The sequence below is a fragment of the Typopeltis vanoorti genome, chromosome 7 (assembly GCF_054136105.1).
Source record: "Typopeltis vanoorti isolate ZY-2024b chromosome 7, IOZ_Tvanoo_1.0, whole genome shotgun sequence".
Lineage (NCBI taxonomy): Eukaryota > Metazoa > Arthropoda > Arachnida > Uropygi > Thelyphonidae > Typopeltis > Typopeltis vanoorti.
Window position 1 is genome coordinate 118,645,996 of NC_143555.1, and position 16,763 is coordinate 118,662,758.

A 16,763-nucleotide genomic window follows, 5' to 3' on the forward strand; every position below is an offset into this window, starting at 1 on the left:
CATTCAGAAAGTTTGGGCCTGAGGTTGACATTAAGGTGAACAGGATTTAGTGCAATTTCTGTTGATTTTAATATTTTTCTTTCAAGTTCATCATAGCATTTGTAAATAATTCCAAATCTATCCTAACTTTACTGAGTGCATAGTGGACTGATGGTTATTGGGATCAGGAATTTATATATATATATATTCATCATCATCATTAAATTCCTGACACCATCATCATCATCATCATCATCATTAAATTCATATCCTGTACACCCTTAAGGGATGTACAGGATAGTAATGCATGAAAAACTTACATCACCACTTACTTCTTACTTCCTATCTATAGTTTTCCTCCAAATCACTCTGTTACCTATCATCACTCCAACATTATCAGATCTTATATTTCTGTTCTTCTAAGGCATTTTTTACTATATCAATCCCTCTATATCTTGGTCTTCCTCTGGGTCTCTTTCCTTCCAACCTGGCAGAGGACACTTGTTTTGCTAATCTTTCCTCTCCCATTCTGTTTAAATGACCACACCACCTGAGATTAGCCTTGCTAACAATGTCGTAACATCATTAAATTCCTGACACCATCATCATCATCATTAAATTCATATCCTGTACATTTTCATACTGCATGAAAAACTTACATCACCACTTACTTCTTACTTCCTATCTATAGTTTTCCTCCAAATCACTCTGTTACCTGTCATCACTCCAACATTACCAGATCTTATATTTCTGTTCTTCTAAGGCATTTTTTACTATATCAATCCCTCTATATCTTGGTCTTCCTCTGGGTCTCTTTCCTTCCAACCTGGCAGAGGACACTTGTTTTGCTAATCTTTCCTCTCCCATTCTGTTTAAATGACCACACCACCTGAGATTAGCCTTGCTAACAATGTCGTAACATCATTAAATTCCTGACACCATCATCATCATCATTAAATTCATATCCTGTACATTTTCATACTGCATGAAAAACTTACATCACCACTTACTTCTTACTTCCTATCTATAGTTTTCCTCCAAATCACTCTGTTACCTGTCATCACTCCAACATTATCAGATCTTATATTTCTGTTCTTCTAAGGCTTTTTTTTTACTATATCAATCCCTCTATATCTTGGTCTTCCTCTGGGTCTCTTTCCTTCCAACCTGGCAGAGGACACTTGTTTTGCTAATCTTTCTGTTTAAATGACCACACCACCTGAGATTTGCCTTGCTAACAATGTCGAGTTCTTTCCTAATATTCTCATTTTTAATATGATATTGCCATTGATGCTCACACCCCTATTCTTTTTCAGGACTCTCATATCTGTGGTCTCTAGTCTTTGGTCAAGTGTTTTACTTCTAACCCAGTTCTCAGATCCAGAAGTTAAAATTGGTTGAACACTTTCTTGTATTTATTAGCTAATTTGGTGTTTTGACTAATTTTTCTTGTATTCCACATAAATTTATTCAGTAGACTTCCTACCATACCAGCTTTTGTTGATTCTGTTGTCTATTTCCATATTTAATTTACCATCTTCGCTAAAAATCTTACCTAAGTAGCTGAAATGTTTTACTTGTTCTATCGGTTTCCATTCACAATGCAGTTGATATTTTCAATGCTTCTGCCTATTTTCATTGTCTTTGTCCTGTCATTGCTGACCTTCATACCACATATATATATATATATATATATATGTATATATTTATTATATATCCTAATTTTTTATGTACCCTGAATTATTAAACTTCATTTAAATCTGTTCTTTGTCTTCTGTTAGATAATTGATCAGATTGTGACAAACCAATTAGTTCTCATAATTATTATGATACAATCCCTGTACACACCTAGATAATCGTCTCTGAATACTCTAAATTTTCTTGACATCCATTAAAAATCTTAATGAGCAAAGCTAATAGTCATAATTCGGTATTGGCCTGCCTTGTATGACATACCATTACTTTCTTTCTTCTAGAGGTGAAGTTTCTTTTAATTAATTCCAGAATAATGCTGAGCTTTACAATTCATCTTATGATTTTTTAACTATATACCCTGTCAGCCATAATACCCGAATCTTTAAAGCCTGTCCATTCATCTTATATCTATCTTCTCACCAAGTCAGCCATACTTTCATTTGTTCACAATTTTAAACTTTATGTAGCCATCCACTCTTCTATTGTTATTAATCTCCTATCCACAATTTTCCTCCAAATTAGTCTATTACTGTAAGCACTTTGATATTGTCATATCTAACATTTTGTTCTTTTAAGGCAGTTCTGACTGAATCAGTCCACCTAGACCTTGGTCTTTCTTTGGATCTGTTTCCTGCCATCTTGGCATCGAACACCTGATTTGCTAACCTTTCCTCATCCATTCTATTTAAATGGCCAATACCACCTTAAATTAGCTCTGCTGACACATTCTTGAATGCTAACAATGTCAAGTTGCTTTCTAATATCTTCATTTTTAATATGATTCTGCTACTGATGCGATCAGTTCACTTCCCTACTTTTTCTCAGAACCCTCTCATATCTGTGGTCTCTAGTCTTTGATCAAGTGCTTTATTTCTAACCCAACTTTCAGATCCATAACTTAAAATGGTTTGAACACAGTCTTGGTGTATACTGCTAGTTTGGAGTTTTGGCTAATTTCTCTCTTATTCCATATAAATTTATTCAGTTGGCTACCCACCATACCAGCTCTGCTTATTCTGTTGTCTATTTCTAGATTTAACCTGCCATCTTCACTAAAAACTGTGCCTAAATAGCTGAAATATTTTAATTATTCTATAGGATATCCATTCAGAAAGCAGCTGAAGTTTTCTATATTTTCCTATTTTCATAGTTTTAGTCTTTTTATTACTGATTTTCATGCCAAATTTGTTACAGCCAGATGTGTTTAGGAGTTCATCATCATCTGCATAAGCCAAAGTTTGATATTTCCAATTCTAATATCAGACCTAATGCTACTTTCTTTCATAATCCATATCCATGATTCATATAGATGAATAAGAGTGAAAATAATGTGCAGTCTTGTTTTACCCCTGATTTTACATCAAACCATCTTCATGTATTAATGTGGTGGCGCTAATGTCCTTGGTGAATGTGGCGGTCGTGTTTAGTTAGTCTAGAAAACGTGTTTTTAAATTTAAATATAGTGTGGCTTTTTGTCTCAAATTGTGCTGCAGTTGTTCATCGGTTAGATACAAGTGTCCTTCAGTGGTGTTATTGTTTGGAACTGTGTTGTATATATTGTATTCGCTGCCATTTGTTTCACTACGTCAACGTGGCGTCCAACAAGAAACGTATGTCAGCGGCGCGCAGGACTTCTACTTTTACACGAAAGGCTGGCTCAGCATTAGATTTTTCACAATGGATGCGTTGCACAAACTGCTACACGCATGCAGCGAAGAATGTGAAGGATCTGTGGTCGGTCTGGCTAAATGAGAAGAACGAAAATATCAACGTATGTGAGAAGTGTCGGGATAGGCTGGAGCATTTAGGAATGGAAGCTGACATTGGGACCGTAGCGGAAGAGCTTTGATGGGCGTTCATGAAAATGAAAAATGACCTTCATCTTTTGCATGAGGAATTGGAAGTGCTCAGTAAGGAGATACTGGAAGTTAAAACTGAGTTTAATCTGTTAAACAGAGAAATTAGGACTATAGAGATTACTTTAGCTGAAGTAACTAGAACAGGATTAAGTATGGGTGAGTCTTTGGTGAATGATGCAGTAATAAATAGTATGGGAGTGATTGGGAGTCAACAAAATAAAACCACAAGTGGCCTAGAAGAAACGAGATATTGTGAGAGTGGGGAGGGTGATAGAGCATTGAGTAATGAAGCTGGGAGAGTCATGCTGAATAGCGTAGAAAATGAGTCCATGAGTGAAGCTTGTGTGGACTTGAATGAAGTTAAGAGTGGTAAGATATATGGTGATTCTATGATTAAGGGTATGAAGAGTAGTATGCATGAGGAGTGCTTGGCTGGTGGGACAATAGAAAGAGTGGCTTTAGCAATAAAGAGAGGGCATGAAGCAGACAAGATGATAGTTATGGCTAGTACAAATGACCTGAGTGGTGGTATAAATTGGGTACGAAAAAATTTAAGAACATTGTTAGATATTGTGAAGAGGAAAAGTGTCAATGGGAGGATAGTGTGTGTGTGCTGCATCGTTTTGACAATTATGAGTTAAGTAGACGAGCAATGATAATGAATGATATGATTGCAAGAATGTGCAAAAAAAGGAGGTCTGGAATTCGTTGATGTTTGGAGTGTGTTTGAAGGAAAAAGACAGTTGTGTACTAGAGATGGACTGCATCTGAACATGGAAAGACATAAGCGATTGAAGAAGTTACTGTTTTCTGAACAAGTTTAAGTAATTGGGCAGGGAAACTAATATTGAAAAGGTCGAGTGTAAAAAAGAGAAACTTTAGCACCGATTGTATATTTCATCATCATCATCATCATCAAATTCCTGCCATGTACCCTCAAGGGGTGTACAGGATATGACAGTACTACACGAAAAAATTACATCATTACTAACTTCCTATCTACAATTTTCCTCCAAATCAGTCTGTTACTTGTCAAGACTCCAACATTATCAGAGCTTATATTTCTATCGTCTAAGGCACTTTGTACCGTATCAATCCACCTATATCTTGGTCTTCCTCTGGGTCGTTTTCCTGCCAACCTGGCAGAGAACACTTGTTTTGCTAATCTTTCCTCTCCCATTCTATTTAATTGACCATACCATCTGAGATTAGCTCTGCTAACGCATTCCTGGATGCTGACAATGTCAAGTTCTTTCCTAATATCCTCATTTTTAATATGATATTGCCATTGATGCCATCTGTTCACACCTCTAATCTTTCTCAGGACTCTCATATCTGCGGTCTCTAGTCTTTGGTCAAGTGTTTTACTTCTGACCCAGCTCTCAGATCCATAAGTTAAAATTGGTTTGAACACAGTTTTGTATACAGCTAATTTAGTGTTCCGACTAATTTCTTTCTTATTCCATATGAATTTATTCAATTGACTTCCCACGATACCAGCTTTGCTGATTCTGTTGTCTATTTCTATATTTAGTTTACCATCTTCAGTAAAAATTGTGCCTAAGTAGCTAAAATGTATTACTTGTTCCACAGGTTCTCCATTCACAACACAGTTGACATTTTCAATGATTCTGCCTATTTTCATTGTCTTTGTCTTTTTATTGCTGACCTTCATACCATATCTATTACAACAGCTATTCAATTTAGTCAGAGAATCTTGCAGACTTGTAGCGGATTTATTTAGAAGTATAACATCATCCGCATAAAGCAAAGAGCTGACATTAACATCTCCAATTTTGATATCAGGTTTAATACCACATTCCTTCATAATGTGATCCATATAGATAATGAATAACAGAGGGGATAATGTACATCCTTGTCTCACACCAGATTTAACATTAAACCATCTTCCTGTACTTCCTTCAAATCTAACTGCTGACTCACAACTCAAATACAGACTAAGTATTGCTTGATATAATGCCCCATTGACACCATATAACTGCAGCGTATTGAATAGCTTCTCTCTTGGCACCTTGTCATATGCCTTTTCCAAATCAACAAAACTTAAATACAGATCTTTGTTATATTCCCATGCTTTCTCGACTATTTGTCGTAAAGTGAAGATCTGATCCTGACAGCCTCTATTTGGCCTGAATCCAGCTTGTTCTTCACCAAGCTTTTCTTCCACAATTCTTCTCAACCGTTTCTCAAGTATACTTGCATAGATCTTGCCAGGAACACTCAGTAGGGAAATACCTCTGTAATTCTCACATTCAGTTTTATTTCCCTTTTTATATATGGGTACTATGAGAGCTCTACTCCAATCATCAGGAATTCGTCCCTCTGTCCAGGCTTTCTGAACTATGCAGTGCAGCCACTGTAAGACTCTTATACCACCATACTGCAGCATTTCTGGTCGAATATCATCTACTCCTGCTGCCTTTCCACATTTCAAGCCTTTGATGGCTTTTTCTACTTCAAGTATGGATATGTATTCCTGACTGCATGCCTGGTCAGTGTTTTTTATCACTGTGCTGTCATCACTGCTTGTTTCATTTAGCAGTTTTTCAAAGTAATTACTCCATACTTCAAGGATATCTTTTTCTCCTGTTTTCATTTCACCTTTATCATCTCTAATTCCTTTTACAGCACTCTTTCCTCCATTCCTAAGCTTCTTCAACAACCTCCAGAATATTTTGCCACCTTCTTGATATTTATTTTCTATATTCTTGCCAAAGTCCTCCCATGACTTTTGTTTAGCTAGTTTTACACACTGTTTAGCTTTCTTACATTTGTCTCTGTATCCTGTAAGAGTAAAAGCTGACTTATTTGCCAGGAACTTTTGATATGCTTTCTTCTTTTCCTTCACTGCCTCTTTAACTTCCTGTGTCCACCAGGGAGTTCTGATTTTTTTATCTTTGCACACAACCTCACCACATGCCTCTCTGGCAGAATCAATCAATGTTTCCTTCAGAGTTTGCCACTGAATCTCCAAGGTTTGATTCCTGTTCTCAAACTCTTTCATTTTCTTTTCAATAATATTTCTGTATTTTAGTCTACAGTTTACATCTGAGAGCTGCTCAACTTTTATTCGCTTTAAAACTTTCTTACATGTTCTTCTTTTCAATATGAAATTCAATTTTATCCTGCTCAAGACTAAATAGTGATCACTTCCAATTTCAAATCCTCTGTACACTCTGGTGTCCTGCACCAGGGAGAAAACATCACTATCAACAATAACATAGTCAATGAGACTTTTCTTATTCCTAGCCTCTTCTCTCCATGTGAATTTGTGCACATTTTTATGTTGGAACATGGTGTTAGTAATAACCAGTCCATGTCCTGAGCAGAAATCCAACATTGCCATTATTATTAGCTTTGCTCTTTTCTCCAAATTTTCCCAAAATATTTTTGTATGTCTCACAATCATTTCCTACTCTACTATTTAGATCCCCAACAAGGACCAACTTTTCCTTTTTCATTGTGTCAGTTGCTTTTTCTAAAGCCTCAAAAAATTCCTCCACTTCTACCTTAATAGAGCCTTCTGTGGGACCATAGGCACAAATAAGTCTCATTGTCCAGTTCCCCATTCTCATATTTGCCCACATTACTCTACTTGAGACTGACTGCCATTCAAGAAGATTAGCCTCGTATTTTGTGTTGAATACTATGGCTACTCCTTCTTTTCCTTGATTGTTATTGCCTGAATATAACATTTTGTATTTATTGCTCAGAAAGATCTCACCAGTTTTGCTCTTTTTTGTTTCAGTCACCCCTATTATGTCGATCTGGTACTTATCTAATTCCTCAGTTAGCTCCATTTCTTTGCCATTCAGGCTTCTTACGTTGATGGTACCGATCTTTAACTCTGGTGATGTTGAGTTGGGGTTTGTTTTCAGATTTGTTCCAGTAGCTGACTTTTCGCTGTTCGCCCTGGTTCCCTGGCGAAAACAACGGGGGCCTTGTTTAACCGGGCGACGCCCCAGCCGGCATGAAATTTTGTCATGTTGTACCATCATTTTTTATTTTGGTTTAACCAATAAGAATACAATTTGGTTGGCTAAATCCCAAATAGCCAGCCCATCCTCGTTCGTTCAGTATCAGAGTAGATACCCAACAGGGTGCACCACGAGAAGGTGAGGATTGGACATTAGGTCAGAAGCCCTGGTCGGTTCTCCGCATTCCTTTAAAGGCTATGTGGAGGTCTCCTCTCAGTAATACAGCTTTGACCCTTAAGCACCCCGATTGTATATTTATTAATCCTTATTCGCAGAATAAATTGCAAAAGAGAGGGGATAAAAATCGGCATGGGACTACTGAAATTAGTGACTTGTATATCAGTTCTAAAGCCGGTACAAGATCTAGAGGGAATCTGCAATTTTTGTATACCAATGCAAGAAGCATTCGAAATAAGAGAGAAGAATTTTTGTCATTAGTCAGTGCAATCTCACCAAAAGTTGTAGGCATTAGTGAAACTTGGCTGTCAGTAGAAGATGTGGTCGCTGGAATTGAATGCGATGGGTACAGTATTTTCAGGGAGGATAGAGAAGATAGAATAGGGGCAGGAGTACTGTTGATGATAGCTAATGTGTTGCAGCCAAAGAGAGTAGTATATCAAGATGATAGACTTGTGAATGAGAGTTCATTTGAGGTGGTCTGGTGCAAAATAGTGACCAATGCAAACAAATATACATTTGGATGCTGCTATAGGCCAGGGAGTACAGGGGGGATATTGAATTCATGCATCAGCAAATTAGTGCAATGAGTGCAGGTTTAGTGATTATTATGGGGGGGGGGATTTTAATTATGGTGATATCAATTGGAAGGAGGAAATATCACGTAGCAAAAAGGAAATGGAGTTCATACATCTTCTACGAGATAATTACTTGAAACAGGACATAACTGAAGGGACACGTGGTGTGAGAGTGTTGGACCTGGTTATTGGTTCAGAGGTTATATGCATAAGTAAGGTGTCCTCGTTACCTCCAATTGCTGAAAGCGATCATGTGGTATTGACTTGGGAGGTTGCAAAATCTGTAGATTTTTCTGTTAAGAAGGGATATATACGGAACTACAGGTTAGGCAATTATAACAAGCTTCAGAGTGAGCTTGCAGCCATCTCATGGCAGAACATATTGCAGGGGAAAGATGTTAACAGTGCATGGGATAAAATCAGCAGTTATCTGAGGAAAGCAATATCAGATTGTGTCCCCATGGTCAGGAAGTCAAACAAGGCAGGCGTTAGTTGGATGAGCAGTAGTATCAAGCTTGATCTGCAAAAAAAGAAAATGTTATTGAGAATTTACAAGGAGAAAGGCGATCAGTACACCCATGAGCAGTACCAAGCTCAAGCTAGGAAGGTTACCAGCATAGTAAGAAAAGCTAAATCAGATTATGAGAAGACCTTAGACAAAGAGATCAAGGGAATCCCAAAGAGTTCTTCTGCTATGTGGCAAGTAAAAGGAAGAATGACTTTGGAAGGATAACTTTAGTGGGTGCTGATGGTATTGAGGTGACAAAATCAGATGTAATAGTCGAGTTACTGAGTGATCACTTTTCCAAAGTCTATCACCCAAGTGAGGATATCTCTGTACCTGTAGCAATAACTAATGTGAGAATTGAAGCTAAGAAATCAGAGGTATTTAATATATTGCAAAATTTAAATACAAACACTGCTGTAGGCTTAGATGGAATATCAGTTCAGGTGTTGCGTGAATGTGCAAATGAATTGCCAACCATTCTTACTTGGATATTTAATTTAAGTTTGAACTCTGGTATGGTCCCTAGGGAGTGGAAGTTAGGCAAAGTGGTTCCTTTGCATAAGGGTGACTCTAAAACTGCGGTAGTTAATTACAGACCAATCACCATCTCAGGAGTAGTGGTAAAAGTATTGGAAAAGTTGGTTAAAGACAAAATTCAAGAATGGGTGGATCAGGATATGGTACTCTATAGAGGCCAACATGGTTTTGTTAAAGGTAGATCCTGCCTTATCAATCAATTAACTTTTCATAATAGAATGACATCTGAGTTAGACAAAGGAACTGGCTACACAGTGGTACTTCTGGATTTTGCTAAGGCCTTTGACAGGATACCATGGAACACTGTTACGCAAATTAGAGGACATATGGGAATGGATACTAAATTGGTGATATGGATAGGAGAATGGCTCAGGGAGAGATACCATAAGGTGGTGTATGGAGGAGCAGAGTCCAGGATGAGGCAGTTGACCAGTGGTGTGCCTCAGGGCTCTGTGCTTAGGCCATTGTTGTTTAATTTGTATATAAATGATATAGGAAATGGCTTACAGGGAGATATTCAGTTGTTTGCTGATGATGCAAAGTTATGTAGCGCAATAAAAAATCCAGCTGATGTTGAAAGTTTGCAGGATGATTTAAATAAGCTGGTAGATTGGGCAAATGGATGTCAGTTCAATGTGGAAAAGTGTAAAGTCATGCATTTTGGGATTAAAAGATTACCAGCTGTGTACTACATTGATGGAACAGTACTCCAAGAGATTGATAAGGCTAGGGACTTAGGAGTGTTGGTAGATAGGGAGATGAAGTTCAGAGGACACATTGCTAAGGTGTCCAAGATTGCACATAGGATTACTTGGTTGTTGAGGAACACACTGTCATCCAGAGATGAAGAGGTTATTATTCCCTTTTATAAAGCATTGATACTTCCACATTTGGATTACTGTGCTCAGGTCTGGTCACCTGGATTCCTTAGAGGCTGTGGAGAGGATTCAGAAAAGAGTGACCAAGTTGGTGAGTGATGTAAAAAATGCTCCCTACATTGATAGATTGAGAGCTTGTAGATTGCAGAGGTTGGTTGATAGGCGGAGAAGAGGAGATATGATAGAAACATTTAAATTACTGAAAGGTTTTTATAGGATTGATGCAGGGGAAATGTTTCAGCTGTGTGATAGTAATGGAAGAACAAGAGGTCATCCCTGGAAGTTGAGGAAAAGTGTGGTTAACAAGGGTGTCAGAACAAGGTTTTTTGCCTGGAGGGTGGTGAATGAGTGGAATTCATTGCCTGACTTAGTTGTGAGCTCTTCGTCTGTAAATGAAGAGATATGATAGATATTGTTTTGCTAATTTGGGTCTCCTGCAATGAGTCTACTGACTCCATGGAGATACCCGTAATAATAATAATAATTATGTATTTCCTTTAATTCTGACTGCTGACTGACAACTTAAATATAGACTATGTATTGTTCTGTATAATGTTCCATTTACCCCATATAACTGTAGTGTTTAGAAAAGCTTTTACCAAAATCTTCCCATGACTTTTGTTCGATTACTTATACACATAGCTTAGCTTGCACTTGCTTACATTTTTCTCTGTATTCTTTTAGGGCATCTGATGACTTATTTGCTAGAAACTTTTGGTATGCTTTCTTCTTTTCCAGAACTGCTTCTTTAACTTCTTGTGTCCACCATGGTGTTCTTATTTTTCTATCCTTGCAGACAACTTCACTACTTATCTCCCTAGCTGATTCAATCAGTGATTTCTTCAGAGTTTGGCACTGAGACTCCAAGGTTTGGTTCATGTTTTCAAACTGTTGCAAATTTTCTTCAATAATGTTTACATAGTTGAGTCTACAATTTACTTGTAAAAGCTGCTCAACTTTAATTCTTACATACTGTTCTTTTCAATGCGATATCCATTTTTATCCTGCTTAGTACTAAGAAATGGTCACTTCCAGTTTCAAATCCTCTGTACACTCTTGTATCTTGAATGAGCAAGAAGTTATCACTATCAGCAATGACATAGTCAGCGAGGCTTTTCTTATTTCTTGTGTCTTCTCTCCATGTGAACTTGTGCTCATCTTTATATTGAAATACGGTGTTAGTAATGATTCCATGTCCTAATATTATGATAATCATAAACATTTTAATTTATATTTTGTCAATAGTTTTCTCTAAAATATAACCATATTTAATGTCCTTCAGTTTTGATGCATACTATATGTTGAATCTCTATAGGTTCTTTCCTTGGTTTACATGCTTCTTGTGCAGCATATTTTCAACATTTCATGAAATATTAAAAAAAAAAAAAAAAAAAAAATATATATATATATATATATATATATATATATATATATATATAAAGATTTATTAAACAGACATCTGGTTCTGATAAAGAATAACATAATTAAATATAGTAATTATTATTTTTTTAGTTTGTTACTTTCTGTATCTACTTGTATATAATTGTGTTATATACATTCTGTTATACATTCATACATATATATACATTCTTATCTCACCTACTTTATGTATTTGTAGGCTCAGTGTTTGTGTGTGACTTAGATAAAGATGCTAAATATGCTGTATCTGGAGGAGAGGATGACAGAGCTTTTATTTGGGAAGTTCATTCTGGTGAAGTATTGTTGGAATGCAAAGGTAAGAGTTTTCCCTCTTTTAACTGATATTCTTCAGTTGAATACATTTTGCTGCTCTTCAGTAATACACAATGATTCCTAATTAACAATGTAATAAAAGACAAAACAAAATATAACAAAAAATACTAACCACTGGGTTTAATAGGTCATAATAGATATTTAATTAAACCTACTAGTTTCACCACATATTCTATATATGTGGTAAAACTAGTAGGTTTAATTAAATATCTATTATGATCTATTAAAGCTTGTGTTAGTTATTTTTTGTTATATTTGTTTTTTTGACTGATAAAATCAACATACTCATCACAAAACAAAAAGGAAAGAATGCAACATACACTCAGCTCACATGAAATGAAACAATTCATTATACTGCAAGGGTTGATATAGTGAATTTGGGGAGTGGGGAGATCATTTGAAGTTTATTCATATATAAATCATATATATATATATATATATATATATATATATATGAAGTTTATATGTGATTTTCAGATTCAATTCTTTCTCAACAACCTTTCAGCAAATATTTTGTTGAGAACTTGAATGGACCCAAATCTTGAAGTACAAATGGTCACTAAATATTTATATATTAGCAAGAAAAAATGAGTATCATATTTCAGAAAAATCAAAGTTAACCAGCTTTCAAATATGCGCTATAGATTCAAATATATAGATTTTTTTTTTTTTCATAAAAAAAAAAAAAAGATGGTTTTGAAAAGAAGAACCAAACCTTAGTTGTCTAGTGATATTTCTGAACTAAACATTGATTGACAAAGGCAAGGAAGTACATGGTGAAGTTGGCTGCAAGAACAGAAAAATCAGAAGTTCAAGGTACTTTCCTGGTAAAGGAGAAATTTTGAAAGTTCTGAGCAAGTAATTGGCCATGCATTCTTAGAAAATATAGAGAAAAATATAAGAAAGTGAAGTTGTGCTTAAGAGTAGTGAAATCAAAGTTATGGAAGAACAGCGAAAAGAATGCAGAAGATAAATATCATGAAGGTGGAAAAATGTTCTGATTACTTGAAGAAGATTAGAAAGGAGAAATAAAATGTAAGTACATTTCAGTGTTGGAGTTAGAAAATATATTATTATTGTTGTTGTTTCACTGATACTTTTACTATAAGATTTCACAAATTAGCACAATAACACAAGGAAAAGAGTGAATAATATATCTAATAGCCATATATTTCAACCTGAAAATTACAGATCATCACTAGCATCAGGCAGTGAATACAAAGTAGAACATGAAAGTAGATTATTTAAAACAATAAGAGCCACATGATGTTCGTAGAAAAATGCAAATTGATAACAGAGGAAACAACACCATCAAATTCCTGCCATGTATCCTCAAGGGGGTGTACAGGATATGATAGTACTACATGAAAAAAAATTACATCATTACTAACTGCCTATCTACAATTTTCCTCCAAATCACTCTGTTACTTGTCAAGACTCCAACATTATCAGATCGTATATTTCTATTGTCTAAGGCACTTTGTACCGTATCAATCCACCTATATCTTGGTCTTCCTCTGTGTCGTTTTGCTGCCAACCTGGTAGAGAAAACTTGTTTTGCTAATCTTTCCTCGCCCATTCTGTTTAAGTGACCATACCACCTGAGATTAGCTCTACTAACGAATTCCTGGATGTTTACAATCTCAAGTTCTTTTCTAATATCCACATTTTTAATATGATATTGCCATTGATGCCATCTGTTCATGCCTCTAATCTTTCTCAGGACTCTCATATCTGGGGTCTCTAGTCTTTGGTCAAGTGTTTTACTTCTGACCCAGCTCTCAGATCCATAAGTTAAAACTGGTTTGAACACTGTCTTGTATACAGCGAATTTAGTGTTCCGACTAATTTCTCTCTTATTCCATATGAATTTATTCAATTGACTTCCCACCTTACCAGCTTTGCTGATTCTGTTGTCTATTTCTATATTGAATTTAACATCTTCACTAAAAATCGTGCCTAAGTAGCTAAAATGTTTCACTTGTTCCACAGGTTCTCCATTCACAGTTGATATTTTCAATGATTCTTCCTATTTTCATTGTCTTTGTCTTTTTATTGCTGACCTTCATACCATATCTATTACAGCAGCTATTCAATTTAGTCAGAGAATCTTGCAGACTTGTAGCATATTTATTTAGAAGTACAACATCATCCGCATAAAGCAAAGAGCTGACATTAACATCTCCAATTTTGATATGTTTAATACCACTTTCCTTCATAATGTGATCCATATAGATAATGAATAACAGAGGGGATAATGTACATCCTTGTCTCACACCAGATTTAACATTAAACCATCTTCCTGTACTTCCTTGAATTCTAACTGCTGACTTACAACTCAAATAAAGATTAAGTATTGCTTGATATAATGCCCCATTGACACCATATAACTGCAGCGTATTGAATAGCTTCTCTCTTGGCACCTTGTCATATCCTTTTCCAAATCGACAAAACTTAAATACAGATCTTTGTTATATTCCCATGCTTTCTCGACTATTTGTCATAAAGTAAAGTTCTGATCCTGACAGCCTCTGTTTGGCCTGAATCCAGCTTGTTCTTCACCAAGCTTTTCTTCGACAATTCTTCTCAACCGTTTCTCAAGTATACTTGCATAGATCTTGCCAGGAACACTCAGTAGGGAAATACCTCTGTAATTCTCACATTCAGTTTTATTTCCCTTTTTATATATGGGTACTATGAGAGCTCTACTCCAATCATTGGGAATTCATCTCTCTGTCCAGGCTTTCTGAACTATGCACTGCAGCCACTGTAAGACTCTTATACCACCAATATTCGAGCATTTCTGGTCGAATATCATCTACTCCAGCTGCCTTTCCACATTTCAAGCCTTTGATGGCTTTTTCTACTTCAAGTATGGATATGTATTCCTGACTGCATGCCTGGTCAGTGTTTTTTACCACTGTGCTGTCGTCACTGCTTGTTTCATTTAGCAGTTTTTCAAAATAATTACTCCATACTTCAAGGATATCTTTTCTTCCGTTTTCATGTCACCTTTATCATCTCTAACTCCGTTTACAGCACTCTCTCTCCTCCATTCCTAAGCTTCTTCAACAACCTCCAGAATATTTTGCCACCTTCTTGATATTTATTTTCTATATTCTTGCCAAAAATCCACCCATGACTTTTGTTTAGCTGGTTTTACACAGTGTTTAGCATTCTTGTATTTGTCTCAGTATTCTCTAAGAGCACAAGCTAACTTATTTGCCAGGAAATTTTGATATGCTTTCTTCTTTTCCTTCACTGCCTCTTTAACTTCGTGTGTCCACCAGGGAGTTTTGATTTTTTTTATCCTTGCAGACAACCTGACCACATGCCTCTCTGGCAGAATCAGTGAGTGTTTTCTTCATAGTTTGCCACTGAATCTCCAAGGTTTGATTCCTGTTCTCATACTCTTTCATTTTTTCTTCAATAATCTTTGTGTATTTTAGTCTACAGGTCACATCTGAGAGCTGCTCAACTTTTATTCGTTTTAAAACTTTCTTACATGTTATTCTTTTCAATATGAAATTCAATTTTATTCTGCACAAGACTAAATAGTGATCACTTCCAATTTCAAATCCTCTGTACACTCTGGTGTCCTGCACCAGAGAGAAAACATCACTATCAACAATAACATAGTCAATGAGACTTTTCTTATTCCTTGCCTCTTCTCTCCATGTGAATTTGTGCACATTTTTATGTTGGAACATGGTGTTAGTAATAACCAGTCCATGTCCTGAGCAGAAATCCAACAGATATTTGCCATTATTATTAGCTTTGCTCTTTTCTCCAAATTTTCCCAAAATATTTTTGTATGTCTCACAATCATTTCCTACTCTGCTATTTAGATCCCCAACAAGGACCAACTTTTCCTTTTTCATTGTGTCAGTTGCTTTTTCTAAAGACTCAAAAAATTCCTCCACTTCTACCTTAGCAGAACCTTCTGTGGGACCATAGGCACAAATAAGTCTCATTATCCAATTCCCCATTCTCATATTTGCTCACATTACTCTACTTGAGACTGACTGCCATTCAAGATTAGCCTCGTATTTTGTGTTGAATACTATGGCTACTCCTTCTTTTCCTTGATTGTCATTGCCTGAATATAACGTTTTGTATTTATTGCTCAGAAATATCTCACCAGTTTTGGCTTTTTTGTTTCAGTCACCCCTATTATGTCGATCTGGTATTTATCTAATTCCTCAGCTAGCTCCATTTCTTTGCCATTCATGCTTCTTAAGTTGATAGTACCGATTTTTAACTCTGGTGATGTTGATTTGGGGTTTGTTTTCAGATTTTGTTTTCAGATTTGTTCCAGTAGCTGACTTTTCGCTGTTCACCCTGGTTCCCTGCCGAAAACAACGGGAGCCTTGTTTAACCGGGCGACGGCCCAGCCGGCATGAAATTTTGTCATGTTGTACCATCATTTTATTTTGGTTTAACCAATAAGAATACAATTTGGTCGGCTAAATCCCAAATTGCCAGTCCATCCTTGTTCGTTCAGTATCCAAGTAGATACCCAACAGGGTGCACCACAAGAAGGTGAGGATTGGACATTAGGTCAGAAGCCCTGGTCGGTTCTCCGCATTCCTTTAAAGGCTATGTGGAGTTCTCCTCTCAGTTATACAGCTTTGACCCTTAAGCACCCCTGGAAACAACATAGTATTATTATTTAAAAAAAAAAAAAAGGAGATAATGATGTGTTTTAGAATAAAATTCCCCATATCTTCTGTTTCATTTAAACTATAAAACCAGATAGCCAGTCTGATTCTGGTTTGGACAGTGGAGTAAGGCTTTGCTGC

General features: G+C 36.2%; 1 protein-coding gene across 1 annotated transcript in view; it reads left to right on the forward strand.

Annotated features, from left to right (window-relative positions):
- Positions 1–16,763, forward strand: part of LOC150104996 (angio-associated migratory cell protein) — a 151,834-nt gene that overhangs the window by 34,540 nt on the left and 100,531 nt on the right. Inside the window, exon 4 of the mRNA XM_090396092.1 lies at positions 11,828–11,944. Coding sequence (XP_090252218.1) covers positions 11,828–11,944 — 117 coding nt within the window. The remainder of the gene's footprint in view (positions 1–11,827; positions 11,945–16,763) is intronic.